General features: G+C 39.8%; 1 protein-coding gene across 2 annotated transcripts in view; it reads left to right on the forward strand.

The window, feature by feature from the left end:
• The window catches only part of RBM24 (RNA binding motif protein 24), an 11,112-nt gene extending 1,118 nt beyond the window's left edge, over positions 1-9,994 (forward strand). The window contains exons 2-5 of one of the 2 annotated variants that reach the window (XM_042049215.1): positions 113-236; positions 1,351-1,405; positions 6,972-7,023; positions 7,887-9,994. In XM_042049215.1, the coding sequence (XP_041905149.1) occupies positions 113-236; positions 1,351-1,405; positions 6,972-7,023; positions 7,887-8,042 (387 nt within the window). In that variant the 3' untranslated portion in view covers positions 8,043-9,994. The remainder of the gene's footprint in view (positions 1-112; positions 237-1,350; positions 1,406-6,971; positions 7,024-7,886) is intronic. The other variant, XM_042049214.1, reaches the window with a different exon arrangement.
• The last annotated feature ends 5,098 nt before the right edge of the window (positions 9,995-15,092 follow it).

Here is a 15,092-nt window from a genome sequence, read left to right on the forward strand (position 1 = left end):
GGGCCCCTCGCCGCCCCGGCGCCGCCCGCGGGTACGGCCGGGTCGCTGCTGTGGGCGGGAGGCTTCTCCTTCCCCGCGGAAAGGGATCTAATGCGCGGCATCGCCCGTTAAGGTCACCATGGCTGACAGAGCTGCTGCTGAAAGGGCTTGTAAGGATCCCAACCCCATCATCGATGGCAGGAAAGCCAACGTGAACCTGGCGTACTTGGGTGCCAAGCCGCGGATAATGCAGCCAGGTGAGGAAGCAGCCCCGAATGGCTTTTCTGTCCGTACCTCAGGTTTCTGAAGAGAGTAAAACTTCAAAAAAGGTAGTGCTGCCCTCCACCTTCCTGAAGTACGCACACAGTTAGGCGTGCTTTCGTTTTGATTTTTAAATGCAGTGTGTAGTAACTTTCTGGCTATTTTGCACATGTGCCTTATTTAAAAACAAAAGCGATCAGAGATAAAATAATCTGGAGTTCCCCAGGAAGACTTCCACAGCTCAAACACTTCATTGGTTATTCCTGCTGCTGGGAATGTGGTGGCGCTGACCATTTACAGTATCGTTGCAGGGTAAGATTGGCCTAGGAGTGAATTGCTTCCAATGTGTGCGGTCATATTAATACAAACAATATTTTAATGCAAACTTCTCAAGCAGATGGGAGCTATTATGCAGATTTTAAAATGAAATGGCTCTTCCTAAGACCACATCTGAGACAGTCTGATGTCCTAGCCACTTCCCAGACTGCTGCTTTGCAGCAAGAGTGAGAGGAGTGTGGAGTGTGTGCACGTTTGTCCTCTAAAGGAGGCCATTCTGAATTCCCCCTTGTTTAGCCTGATGAACACTTGTGCGAGTAATTAACTGCCCGCCAAGGAAAGACAGGGTTTATACTAGGGTGTTTGAAGAACAGAAATGAAGTTGGGATTTGACCCCCTGTGCTAAGTCCTCATGAGTAGGGGTGACTGAAATTTTGTGTCTGTAGAAAAATTACACAAATACACAGATGAATGGAAAGTATCATCTAATCCTTCAGATGCTAAAATTAGGGATCAGAATGAGCACCAAGTAAACTGTGAGCGAAAACCCTGTGCTTGTTTAGAAAAAGTCATTTTCCTAAACATCTCTAGGAAAGTGTGTGCTTTACTGGTTTAAGTTCTGTGTGTGTGTGTGTGTGTGTGTGTGTGGACTGATACATTTTGCTTTATAATTTTTGGTTCTACAGCCTTTGAGATGTTGTTACTGCGGGCTGTTAGTGAAGGCTCTTACTCTGCGTTTTTTGTGTGTGTGTGTGTGTATATATATATATAGCATAAATAAGTGGCCAAAAAAAACACCCATACAGAGAACATGATGTGGTTTTTTGTTGGTAGGTTTTGCCTTTGGTGTCCAGCAGCTTCATCCAGCTCTCATACAGCGGCCTTTCGGGTAAGTCTGTTCAATGGGACCTCAAACAGGGGAAGAAAAAAAATGTTTTTAAAAAAAAAAGGAAAGAAAAAGTATGATCGTTGAAGGCCTCTTGCAGTAGCATCCTTAAAGCTGGCCAGCAATGCTGAAGCTCTCAGATTTATAAATGTATACCCATAAATGCACTCACCTTGTCGGTCATGTTCTAAATGCCACAGCTGAGTCAAGTTGTGTGGGACATGGCCCTTCCGACTAAGCAGTCCAGTCCCACATGACCCTATGATAAAACAAGGAGGTATGACTTGATGCGAGATTGCTGTGCCCCATTTCTCTTTTTTCAGCTTGACTCAATGTTATTTATCTCTTTCTAATCTGACAGGGATCGTTTACAGTTAAGATAACTGATCAGAAGGATATGATGATAAGAGGTGGAATAGTTCTGTTTGGAATTAAACTCTGTAACCAGTAGACTCAAACACAAACAAGCTAAAATGGTGATTAACGATGCATGTATGTTTTTTCATATAGTCAATAGACCTCCGTGTGCTTTTTTTTTATTTATTACAGTAATGAAGTGGTGTTGATAGCTAAACTGTGTGCTTTTATTTAATTGAAAGAGCTGTAGTGAAAGTTTTTTGGGGGGGGTTTTTTAATTTTGGTTTTGTTGTTGAGGAGTGACTTTGCCATGGGGAGCAAAGGGCCTTTTTTTTTCCTTGCTTTCAAGCTGTAGCCTGTGACTTTTTTAACCATATTTTGTAGTGAGTGCTAAATTGTGTGACTTCTTGATTTTTAAGTAAATCAACATATTGCTTGCATGTTCATAATTTTTGGGGGCGTTGTTCTTGGGAAGGGTGTGGAGCTCCTTATTAACGATGTGCGTCCATTTGGGCTTTCTAATTTGAGGGGTTATTTTCTTCAATCTGTCTTAAATATGTAGTGCATTTCTCCTGAATTTGAATATAAACTATTCCTAAGTGGATCTAACTCTTGCTTTTTATAGGCATATCATTAGGAGGTGAAGTCTGCTTTAAGCTTTCCATAGAGTGTCACTTCACTAATGCACACTGACTGAGAAACTCATTGTGAAATAGTGCATTTTGCTAACTAATGCATAAGCTAACAATAAAGTAGGGAAAATGTGTCACAAATGTATTTTGCTTATTTGATTGGAATAACTTTAGAATATCATACCTATCTGTTATTAAGCAACAATAGCTTCTTGGTAATTTGATTTGACAGAATGGAAGGAAACAGTTCCTATCCTGAAAACCACAGGAAAAAGTTTTCCTAGAAACTTCATGCAATTTTAAAAGAGCATGTTAATTCTTCTGAGAGTGGGGAGGCTGTAAAAAACTTTTTTTACCTTCTTATGATTATGCTCCACTGTATTTTGCTTGCTTCTTTGAAGTGTAAGGAGATGACAGAGTGTGTATGCGGTGATCAGTATATGATGCCTGCAATAAGGTAGGCAGGAAGCGGAACACCTCGTCTCCAGAGCTGTTAAAACACTTGTTGAAAAGGGAACTACTGAATTGTGCAGGGATCAGCTGTGGAGAGACTGAGTATTTGCTGAGCACAACAGAAAAGGAGGACCTGTGGCAGTCCCTTGCTTAAAGGACTGTGCAAATGTAGGAGTCTTTCTTGCTTTCCTTACCCAGAGCCAACTATAGATGACATGAACCATATTTAGGTCAGGGAAATCCTTCCAGCAAGAATAAGGTTGTATTTCTAATGCATTGCACATAAATCTGAAAAAGTGTTGGTTGTAGTCATGTATATATGAAATTGGTAATTTTTCATCCTTGGCTCTTGCATTTCTTTTACTACGTGTAAACAATGGACATTACTAATCCTGCTTCCTTCTCAAAATTTCCAGTGACCTGTACCTTTATCTAAAGTATGTAGTTCAGATTAAGAAGAACAGCATTCATTAGGATGAATGAACATCTTCATTCACATCACTGACAGTAAGAGGACATGTTTCAGTGCTTATTTCAATCTCCTTCTTTTGAAGAGTTCACTCTTAGGAGGTTGCTGCATGGATTGCACTGAAATACATGGTCACCTTAAAGCTTTGTTCTTCCTGTGCAGTTGCACTTCGGAAATCCACTTCACTAATACGCTGTGTGAAACAGGCGGTAGTGGTGATTCACTCCAATACTCAGCTAATCCATACACAAAAGCTTCAAATGTTTTGTGGTTGAGTTTGGGGTTTTTTTCCTAACAGAGTGCATATCAGTGAGGTGCTGCCATATTTTGGTACGGTCAGCTGTGTTTTGGAATCACAGAATCATAGAATGGCCTGGGTTGGAAGAGACCTTAAAAATCATGTTGTTCCAACCCCTGCCATGGACAGGGACACCTTTCCCTAGACCATGTTGCTCAGAGCTCCATCCAACCTGGCCTTGAACATTTTCAGAGACGGGGCATCCACAACATATGGTTTCCCCATAAAATAATTTGATTATGTTACATTACTTTTACCGAGAAGATGCAGAAGTTCAATATTCTGATTTAAGTACAACACTGTTGTGGTGGAGGGAGACAGAAACTAGATTAACTTCAAGGCATGATGCAATTAAAATGCAGGGAATGTTTTTGGTTTTTTTATTCTGTGCTGCAGAGATCAGTTCATCCACCAAATAACATTTCTTCCTGCTTTTTACATTCAGCATCTATCTTACTGTTGGTGTGTTTTGTAGAAAGGTGTTTGATCACAGGACTGGTTATTTATACAGCGTTGTTTTTAGGATTGTTTATTAAAATACTGTCTCTGAATTCAACAGGAATTTATGGAGGGGGAAGATGACTTTGCTTCCCAAGATAGCTTTCCTTGTTTGCTAATGTAATTTCTTCTTTAATATTGGTGGGAAAATTTGGGGTTATACAAAGGTGTTGATGTAGGACGTAACTGTTGTGTGGAGATTTTTTCTTTATTTTCTGTCTGAAACCTGTACTTCGATCAAAATGAAAACATTCCCACTGTTTTCAGTAAGACCAGAGTTAAATCCAAAGTTACTAAGTCCATTATCAAATGGTTAGCTGATACGACATGCTTGATACCTTCCAAGAGTTAGGCAAATCTGCCTTTCTTAAGAGAGAAGGAAAAGCCCCCTCTTGAGTTTGCGATCAAAAGACCTGTATAATACTAGACTACAGATAGTCTGAAAAGAGGGAATGAAGCTGGAACAGTCAGAAGTTAGCCTGCTGTTATGTCCCCTTAGTGGTTATCAGATAAAAGAAAACATAGGAAGGGTCTTGTATGTTTAATGTTTATGTAACCTATTTCTGTTAAAAGGAAAGCTGTTCATTGGTGAAAATCTACTCTTCAATTACGCTTACAAAAGCAGACGATGCCATGCAAGGGCCAAAGCAAAACATTTTGTTTAAAGTTAAATACCTGCTTTTGTGAGAATGTAATGCTGAGAGTTAAAGATGCACTATTACTGCTGAATTTCTCTATGCCACAGCTCTCTGCATTAGTCTGAAAAGTCCCTTCTTTCCTTTGAAATTATCGGCCACTTTATTGTTGCCTATAGGATTATTTTTGAGGTGTTTAGTTAAACATAAATCTTCTGTTATAACAACAGAGAAAGTCTTAAGGCACGTGGCAGGGATGTAGGTCATTGAATTTTGAGTATCTCAAAGCTACAGTTATTGCTAAAGTTAAACACACCTTCTATTTTCCTTTATTGCAAAAGCGTAAAACAGTAAATACACATTCAAAACTTCTGCCAGGAAAGAGAGCTTAAATCCTATGCATTTCTTACACTATCACTCCGAAAAGTAAAGCAGCAGCTTTTATTTAAAATTAAGGATATAAAGGATTTCCCAGTAACTGGGAATTGCTTTTTCAGCTTTTGACCTGGCAGAGCATGAAAAGCAGTTGGGTTCTGAATGGCTGAGATCTTCATGTCCTGGCCTCTGCAGTAGGTAGAAATTTACTTTGGCCATATAAAGCCATTTTACTTGACTCAAAACAGTTGTAGCATGACAGATGATCAAAAATAGCCCCACTGCAGCTTATGCTGTCAATCATCATGTGTTAAATGGCATGGTGGAGAGGAGCCGGCACAGGGTTTATGTTTATTGTAGGGTAAGATGTAGCAAACAGATAATGTTTCATAACTTCACCACCTGTTAGTTTCTTGGCTTAAATAAACCAAGTCACAAGAGCTTAAGTGGAAGCACATGTATCTTTCTGTCTGGTTCAAGGATATGGCCGAGTGTCCAAGTGTCTTCAAGAAAATCTTAGTAACGTCAGTTCAACTCAACACAAGCAGCCTGATAAGCTTGCTCACTGTCTCTTCTGTTAGAATTACTCTCTTCCATAAGTGCTGAATGTAAAGATTCCTTTGATGTGGTGTTAAATGGACTCTTCATGATGGAAAAGAGGCTCTCAGTGACTTCAAATTTGTTTTTATACCTTTTTTCCTTAAATGCTTAAGAAATACGGTATTATGTTTATTAGAATTGTACTTGGTTCGTGACCAATACAAAATGCTTGCTTATGCTCATGCATATGGAGAGCTCAGGTAATGATGTGTATCTAAATGCACAGAGCCAGCTTAAGTATGCTTCAAATGCACTTCTGGCTAATCACTTCATAAATTAGGTGAGTGTTAAAAACCCAACTTACGGTTTTGTTTTATGTTTTCTTTCCCTTCCCAATCCCTCCCTATTTGTCACTTTTTTTTTTGTTATTGTTTTTTCACTTTTCCTTCCCACAGTAGGAAATTAATTTCAGTGACATGTTGGGTTTTTATGATTGTGGTGTTCATGTCTTAAACACGGCAACTGAACATTTCTCTCTGCTAATACTCCTATTCAAGCAACTGAGCTCTTTTTTTCTGAAAAAGAAAACTAAGCTTTTTTAAAGTCTATCACTTATTTTAAACTATGTTTTGCTATGATTCCAGTTGACAGTGTCCCTTCTGATGGCAAATGTTTCCTTGTTGACCACTTAAGTACATCTTAAAGCTATTTTAAAAATGAAACAAACAAACCCCAACAAACCCTTTTCTTGAAATCTTGAATTTGGAGAATAGAGGACACTTTTTAGCATTGCAATTTTTCTCTGTGCTTAAAGCGTGTTAAAAGGTTGGTGCAGTCTTTAGAGTTGTCTGTAAAGGTAAAGTTCAGTATGAAATAGTAGTGAATCTGTGCAAGAAGTTTTTCACGCATTTATAGAGATTCACTGGCTGGGAAGGAGTTGCATACGTGAAGGACTTCTCTTTGGAAATTCAGATGCAAGACAGGGTTATGAATGTAAAATGAGAATTATACAGAGTATTTTTTAAAAATCATATTATATGATAAAATCCAACCATGAGATTAACATGTATGTACACTTGTGTGCTAAGACAATTATATGACCAGTTTTTAAAATTAAAGGGCTAAGTAAACAAGCCAAGAAAGCAAATTTTGTGACTTGGAGAAGATGGGAAAGTGTGTACTCATCCATTCAGAAAGGTTATTTCTTAAACTGTAAATTTGTGGGTTTTTTGCTTTTGTTAAGCACCAGATCTCTTTACACTTAATCTTATGCCCACCTCCCAAAAAACTCTATGCTGTATGTCTTGCATAGAAATAAACAAGCTGGCACAAAACAGGACATCAGTGACCTGATAATCAAACAGGTTTGACCCTTGTGTCCTTGCAAACTTTTATAAAAGTGTGATGCACATGTACTTAGGAGGCACTGTTATGGATTTTAATAGCATCTATGTAGCTTCCCCTCAATGGCCTCTTGTGACGGAGTGAGCTGCACTATCGTTCGTTTGGAAAGTGTGATTCTTGCTGTGTTTACCACACTTGTGAACTCTATTTAAACTCCTTTGTCGCCTGTGTTGGTTTTTTTTCTTATTTTTAATAAGGGTGACTGAGGTTGCAGAGAAATTAATGTGTGCTGAGTCTGCATAGCAACTTAAGTAGGGTTGCCACAATACGCGCTTAACACGCCTTCCTGGGAAGACTTGACATAAAGTCAGGGTTCAACCATTTTATTGCCTTATTGGCTGTTGTCAAACTCAGTATAGTGATGCTGTCAAACTGCTCAGTTACTAATAATAAAAGTATTGCAGGAAATAATTTTACTAAGAGTCAAGTAGTTAAGAGCAAAGCGGGGTAATAAAAATGACTTACAGGTGATTTGAAAAACAAGTAGTGCAATTTTCCAGATGGAATAATCAAGCTTAATCCTTTAGAGTTGTTTTAAGACAGACATCAGTAATGTTGGTCCTTCTAAAGATTTGAATGGCATTAAAGATATCCTCAAGGAACACTGAACACCCTGATTTAACTCAGCTACAACACTGTGCTTTGGAGTGATGCATCTCTTCGGGCCAGTGAACTGATAATTGGTCCATTGAGTCAAGTTATTGTGGCAACCCTATGCACATAACAACAACTAAATTGAGTTTGTTTTAGTTCGGAGTATGGATATGAGACTTAGGCGCTGACTCGCGTACCAACTCTAACTCCCTCTCCCATCTTTCAACAGGATACCCGCTCACTATGTCTATCCACAGGCTTTTGTGCAGCCCGGAGTGGTAATTCCCCACGTGCAGCCCGCAGCAGCTGCTGCTTCCACCACACCCTACATCGACTACACCGGAGCGGCGTACGCGCAGTACTCAGCGGCAGCGGCTGCCTATGAGCAGTACCCATACGCCGCCTCACCAGCTGCCGCCGCCGGCTACGTGGCAGCCGGAGGCTACGGCTATGCCGTGCAGCAGCCCCTCACCGCAGCGGCACCCGGCACGGCCGCAGCGGCCGCCGCGGCTTTCGGCCAGTACCAGCCCCAACAGCTGCAGACAGACCGCATGCAATAGCAGATGGACTACTGAAGGAAGCTCGCGCTCTATCTTCCTCTTCTCAGCCTTCCAGTATAAGTAGTTAACAGAGACAATTGATAGTAACTAAGGAGCTTTAAGGAAAGCGATGCTATTGCGAAACTAAAGATTTTTATTCCACTGTCTTCATACAGTATACATCCAAATCATGTTGGTAGAGGGGAAGGGTAGTGCGGCATGTCTAGTTTCGAGTATCAAGCCAGAAGAAAATGGGGGGAAAAATACTGTACTGTCATGAAAGAGTGGCAGGAGTAGCAATGGGACTTCATATTTTCAAACAAACAAAAAAGAACCAAAAAAAAAGCAAAGATGTACTTTCGACAGTATCAGGGAAGCAAAACTGCCTTTTATAAGTAAGAAAATGGTATTTGAAAAGCTTGAACCAGGGAAAAAACTTGAGTCAGCAATATGTAACCTTTATCCATTTTAAGAGGAAACAAGCTTAAAGCACTGATTGTCCTTTCTAGCTTTCAGAAGTTGTCTTTGTGAGACAGGACCTTGTCACTGTCTCACTGACAGGCACCGAACAACCCAAGGAAGATGGCCGGCTAGTAAGATGGCGGACAGGCACCAAAGTTATTTTCTTCTCTGTCCTCTGGATGAGTGGAACTATGGAGCAAGTGATGTGGAAGTAAGGGGTGCAACAGCTGTAGAGACAATCAATAACACAGACAGTTCTGGACAGAACACATCACTCATGCTCATATGATGAGCTTGTCACATCCTAATCCCTCGCCCCATCCCGTTTCACTTTTGGGAAACTTTAACTGCTGGTGTCAGCTATTCTGATTCTAAAATAGGATCAGCCCTTTACTACAACAGCCTTCTCTTTCTATTTATTGCATCTATTCGTAACTTGTGAATAAAGGCAGGAAGGAGCCTAATGAATCAAAACCTTTTAAGAACTGTTTTAAGGGAATTTTCTTTTCTGAAACCATTTGTACAATTTTAATATCTATTTCAGGATTATATTTAAAATATTTATTAGCAAACATACAGTACACAAGGCGACTTTTTGTTACCAAGACTGCAGTTCTTGAAGGGTTAATGGTATGTGATTTATACTGTGCCTTAATTGTTATGCTATTTAAAAAGAAATATTTATTTTGAAAGTTTTACTATGCTGCGCTCTAAAGACAGCAACTTTAGATGTGACACTGTAAAATTATGTATTCATCTCATGGTATAAATTATTTAGTAGGCTTAGATGTAGCATATTAAATATTAACCTAATTAACTAAGGATGTTGACTTGGATTTATTTAAATTCAGTATGTGCACTGTATGAGGGTACTCTTAAATTAACACTTTTTTAGGTTTTTACATAAAATATTGCTAGTTCATTCTTTTTCCCTCTACTAGTTATTCATGTAGACTTCTCAAATACATTAGTGCCGTTTTCTCACTCATCTGTACGTAGACTGACTATTTTTCCCTTTGCTAGAAAATGCTGCTTTACATTGTCCTGTGAAACTACAATACTTGCCGTTTTTATTCTTGACCGAAATGGAATTTAATATTTTACACTGTATTGGATTTTTTTATACTTGAACAATTTCATACAAGGGAAGACAGGATAGCATTTTTATGGACTTTATCCAATGTCACTGGATTTATTTGAAGTATTCTGAATACTAGCCAGTGTTACAATGTAGACATGACTCCTGTGCATATTATTTATTCCGTATGTATATTGCTTTACAGCATTTCAGATCTCTTTAGTCACTCGTATTAAACAATAAAAAAATGTTGTCTCATCCTGTCTAGTGTTGTTCTTGCCCAAATTGTCTTAGTTCTTGTTTAGTTAAAACTAGAGGGGCAACCTTTTATGTAGTTTTCCTGCTCTGTGGGGTGAATAGCTGCATGTACACTGACTTCAGATACACAGATGGATGGAACTGTATTACATGGAGGAAATTCTGCAGAGGAGATGGAGAAGGCCCATTCTGAGGTTTATCATAAAATAATTCAGAATGGAAGGGACTTTGGGAGGTCTGAGGTCCCTTACGTGTTTGTCCAGTCAGGTCTTAAAAAATCCCCATGTGGAGAACTGCACAACCCGTCTGGGTAATCTATTCCACTACCATTCCCGTTGTGTTGTTTTTTTCTCCCTTCTATCTAACCCTGCGTGTTACAGCCTTTGTCTCTCATTCTTTGGCAGAAAGCCCAGCCCTATCTTCTCGGTAACTTTCTCTTAGGAACTGGAAAATTGCTGTTCTCTTCCATAGGCTGAGCAAACCCCAATGCCTCACCCTCTCCTCACAGTTCTCATGCTTCAACCTCCATCCGTCCTGCTGACCCTCCAATGGAGTCGTTCAAAGCTGCCAGCAGCTGTCATGTACTGGGAGCCTCTAGACTGGACCCACTATGCCAGCTGTGGTCTAATGAGTGCTGAGTAAAATGGAATAATCAATCTCCTTGATCTGCCATCTGTGCTCCTGTTGATAGTCTGATGCACTCTCACTGCTGCCAGAGTTTACCACTGACTCCTGTTCAGCCTGCCCCACGCCTCCCATGTCCTTTTCAGCAAAGTAGCTAACTAAGCCATGGGGGTTAGTCCATCTGAGATAAAGAACTCTCTATTTGTCCTGACTGAACTTCATGATGTTCCTGTTGGCCTAGTCCTCTGGCAAGTGTAAATCTCTCTGAATGGCAGGCCTGATCTCTAGCATATCAAGTACACTCTCCATTAAGTATAATCAGTCCACAGACCTGACAGTACTGCATCCTATCTCTTCGTCCAAGTCATTGATAAAGATATCAGACCAGCCAGACCCCAAAGAAACTCCACTGTAACCAGTGGAGACAGAGCATAAGCCCTTTTGACCAATGATTCAGTTAGTTTTTTTCCCTAGCTATCCATTATTGGGATACAAGGATTCTGTGGGAGACTACATGGAAAGCCTTGCTAAACTCAAGGTAGATGACATTGTCTGTTTTTGCCGCTTCGACAGATAAAGTCACCTCATCACAAGAGACAATTAAGTTGGTCTGGCATGATTTACTCTTGTGAATCCATGCTGGCTGTTCCAAATCACCACATTCTCCTTCATGTGCCTGGAAACTTCTGCCAAGATGGCTCACTCCGTGATCGTTCAGTATTTCCCTAGATTGTCCTGCATGCCCTTTCTGAAGATGGGTGCATCATCTGCCTTTCTGCAGTCACAGAAGACCTCCCCAATCTCCATGACCTTTCAGTGACGATAGTAAGCAGCCTCAGAATGACAACAACCTTGGGTGCAGCCCATCAGGTTTATGTGGATTGCGCTTCCTCAAGAGGTGCCGGAATCAATCCCCTTCCGTACCTGGAAGTTTTTTTGGTCCTTGAACCCTTCCTACAAGCAAAGTGATGTTACTAAAAACCTAAAGATCAGGACACCTTTTCAAATATAGTGATTGAAGTGGGAAGCAGTGAAGTAGCTGCCCAAATGCTGTTGATGATGGATTTGTAATCTTTTGGACTACTTAACATTTCAATGTCAGTCCAAGCCACTAACAACCAAAAGGAGTTGCTACCTGATGTCTGAAAGAAGACTGTGAAATGCATGGCAGTCTTAGCTAGCTCTTAGAGGAATGGGAGGATGTTCATATAATCTTCATACTGAAGTTCACCACTGCAGCTGTCACTGTGACTTCAGCAGAAGCACAGGCTTGACTGCAGAATTCGAGCTGCTCTTTCATCCACAGAAAGGGTCTTTTTCCTCTGCGAAAGAGGGGAGTAGGGAAATTGAAGTGATAGAAAAGATGTTTTTCCTGGTCTTGGGATCAGACTTCATTTCACCATGGACGATTATGAAACTCCAGAACTGGAACACTCACTAACATCCTGGCCTGATGCTGTCATGGTTCTTAAGAAGTGCTTTGAGCCTGGCTGCTGAGAAGTGTTGCTGAACTGCCTTTTGCGATCTGACCTTAAGATCTGCGACCTTGCAGAACGCATTGTAGTGCTCTTTCTGCTAAGAAGCATGTAAACACCCAGCAGGGAGGTGAGTAGAAAACAATAAATGCCATTTTCTACTCTGTTCTTCTATTTCCTTACCCTGGTCTTGTTCCAAGGGACTTGCCTGCAAGACATGGTATCAAGTAGGAATCAAAACCAGAAGTCCCTCAGAGAGAAAGGCAGAGCACACTGATGGCACACTAACCTTCTATTTGATAAGGGATGAAGAAAGCATCTTTTCCCTACTGATGGACACCCCTGACAATGTCCTTGGGCCTTCCCCTGCCTCGGTCTGGAGGTGACAGACACCCCCAGGGAGGGGTGTGAAGGGGAATGCTTGCTGCCCTGGAGGGGTCTATGTTGTGGTAAGCCACTATGGGAACAGAATAAAAGTTTATGACTCAGCTTATAAAGGTCAATTGCATGCTGGCTCTAACTTGACAGAAGAAATAATGTCAGCAAAAACGTAAATGTGTGAGCTCCACTACCAAACTTAGCTTTGGGCACACAACATGAACACTAATGCTTGTTTTGATAAATGAGTAGCTGAACAGACCTTTGTACATAAAATACATCTCAGTAGCACCTCACATATATGAAATGCCAACAGTTCACATTACTAGGACCAAAATAAAATAACTGAGAAATAGCAGCACATAATTAGGAAATATGTGAATACTCAGAAAAAATGTTAGCATTTTACTTGAGAGATGGCATATATGCAAGAAATTGCTCACAGTACAATTTCCAGTTGAGTTTCCAAAATCTTAAGAAGAGTTTCTATACTGAAAAGTGACCAGTGCTGAGTTTCTTGCAGAGGGAGGGAGAAGTTGAAACTAGGAAACATTGCTAAGGAATGTGTAGATTAAAAAAGGTGTAATACCTTGAAAGGTTACATTGATGACCTGGCTGCTAGAATTGCAGTTTTTCCTAGTATATTTATTTTCCTATTAAGTAGTGAACATAACTTGGCATTGCTAGACTTCATTGGTTCTAATTTTTCTTGGATTTTTCAAACACATGGAAGGAATACACTAGGATGAAAATAATGATGCAACCACTCGAAGCACCCCTTAGTCTTGTTCATCAGATGCTTACCCATTTTAAACTGAGCAATTCCCTTGTGCTCAAACCCTTGTGTGAAAAATCATTCTATTTTGAACCTATGTTTTGTTCTAAACAGCCTGCATATGTTTAAAAATAACATGGTTATGTGTGAATTTACAAAATGCTTACTATGACTGATGACTGGGCTTGGAGGCTTGTTTGCAGATACTTTTATCCCTCCAAAGTGCAGGGTAAAATTATGAGAAAAAACAGTAAGTTTGACATAGTGTCAAAGAATAAGGAGAAAACTACAGCCATGACAGCATTCAAACATGCAGATGTGCATGCACATAGAGCAATTATGAGCTTTTCTCAACATAAAGTAAATTAGATCTGGAATGTTTCCCAATTCCATGTGCCAATTTTACTGAGTTAAGCCATGAATTTGGGCTAGCTTACACTATCATTATTTTTGACCTAAACAGTCTGGGGATAGGGAGGAACCCACCAAAGTCTGTTTTATCACCAAACATCTGAAAGATGGTATCCAAATAAATTGGTGACAGTTCTCTGACATATATATAATCCTTAGCTTAGTATCCTCACATTAATCTTTGGACCAGACTTCATTATGCCTCCTGCTTCTTCTCTGTTCTCTATGTGTGACTATCATGGGTGATGTGCTCCCCACTCCTTTACAGGGCATGGGCTCTTGCAGTTACCCAGTCACTTCCTTCTTAAGACTTAAACTAGATAAAATAAGAAAACCCCATTGTCTTTCACCTCAAAATTTACAAAATATGCAAAAGTCTTTATAAAAGAGCTCTTTCTATCTGCAGCTCACCTTCTTCTGAATTTCATGACTCCATTTGAACCTGAGCAAAAGATGTTAAAATACCAAAACTGACAAGAGGTAGGTCATAAGCAAAGCTCAGTGAATCCATCACCTGTCATTAGGCTAGGTTAAAAGAGTTTTTTCATTTCACTTGCAAGGACATGAATCAATCGTTACTTGAAGAACAGAAAACATTTTTATCCAGTAATGCAGGTAAGGGATTTTGCCACCCTGCGAAAAATTTGGAATTTGTTGTTGTTGTTTGGATTTGTAGTGATGACAAAAATAAGCTAAAGTTTAAAACCCTGCAGTAAACAAAACTGTCTCCCAGAAAAATAAAACTGGGTAATTTAAAAACCATTTTAGATTATTAAACCCCCCTATTTTTAAAAATCATAAATTGCTTAAAAGCAAAATATCCCTGCACTTAGAAGTAACAGAGTAGATTGTTTTTGTTTTTTCCTGACAAGAACCAGTAGAATTGAACGGCTTTCAAAAAACACACCACTGCATTTTCCAACTGCTTCAAAGGGAAGACTGATTACTTGCTCAAGGCTGTGGATACTATGATGTTGCCAAAAATTGAGATTCCCTGGCTACTTGTTCAAACTGCTGGAATTCATCTCCTAATTTGATCACTAGTAATATTTCTGAATGAAGATAGAAATAATGGAAATCTAGAGGAAAACCTTGTTTTCACTGAGGGTAGTTGGACAGTTTGGGAATCACAGAATCAGGTAGGTTAGGTAAAAAATTTTAAGATCAGCAAGTTTAACCATACTGTTTTATGCAGACAAGTAAACATGGGGAAGAGCAACCCAAGCATAACAAAGCTGAAGCACAAGTTTTTTTTCATATAATGGCCAAAGGTTTTAATCAACAGTCTCGATTAAAATGTAATTTCTTCATCACAATAGCAATGAAGGACCTTAAAAGTGGGCTGCTCTCTTTGTCCAGTATGCTCTCTACCTAGCCTTGGAAGACGGACATTAGCACATTGCACATTGGAAGTAGCACGATTAGTGGAATAAAG

The sequence above is a fragment of the Corvus kubaryi genome, unplaced genomic scaffold (assembly GCF_017639235.1).
Source record: "Corvus kubaryi isolate FWS band 111438036 unplaced genomic scaffold, C.kubaryi_AGA036_p1.0 69, whole genome shotgun sequence".
Taxonomy (NCBI): domain Eukaryota; kingdom Metazoa; phylum Chordata; class Aves; order Passeriformes; family Corvidae; genus Corvus; species Corvus kubaryi.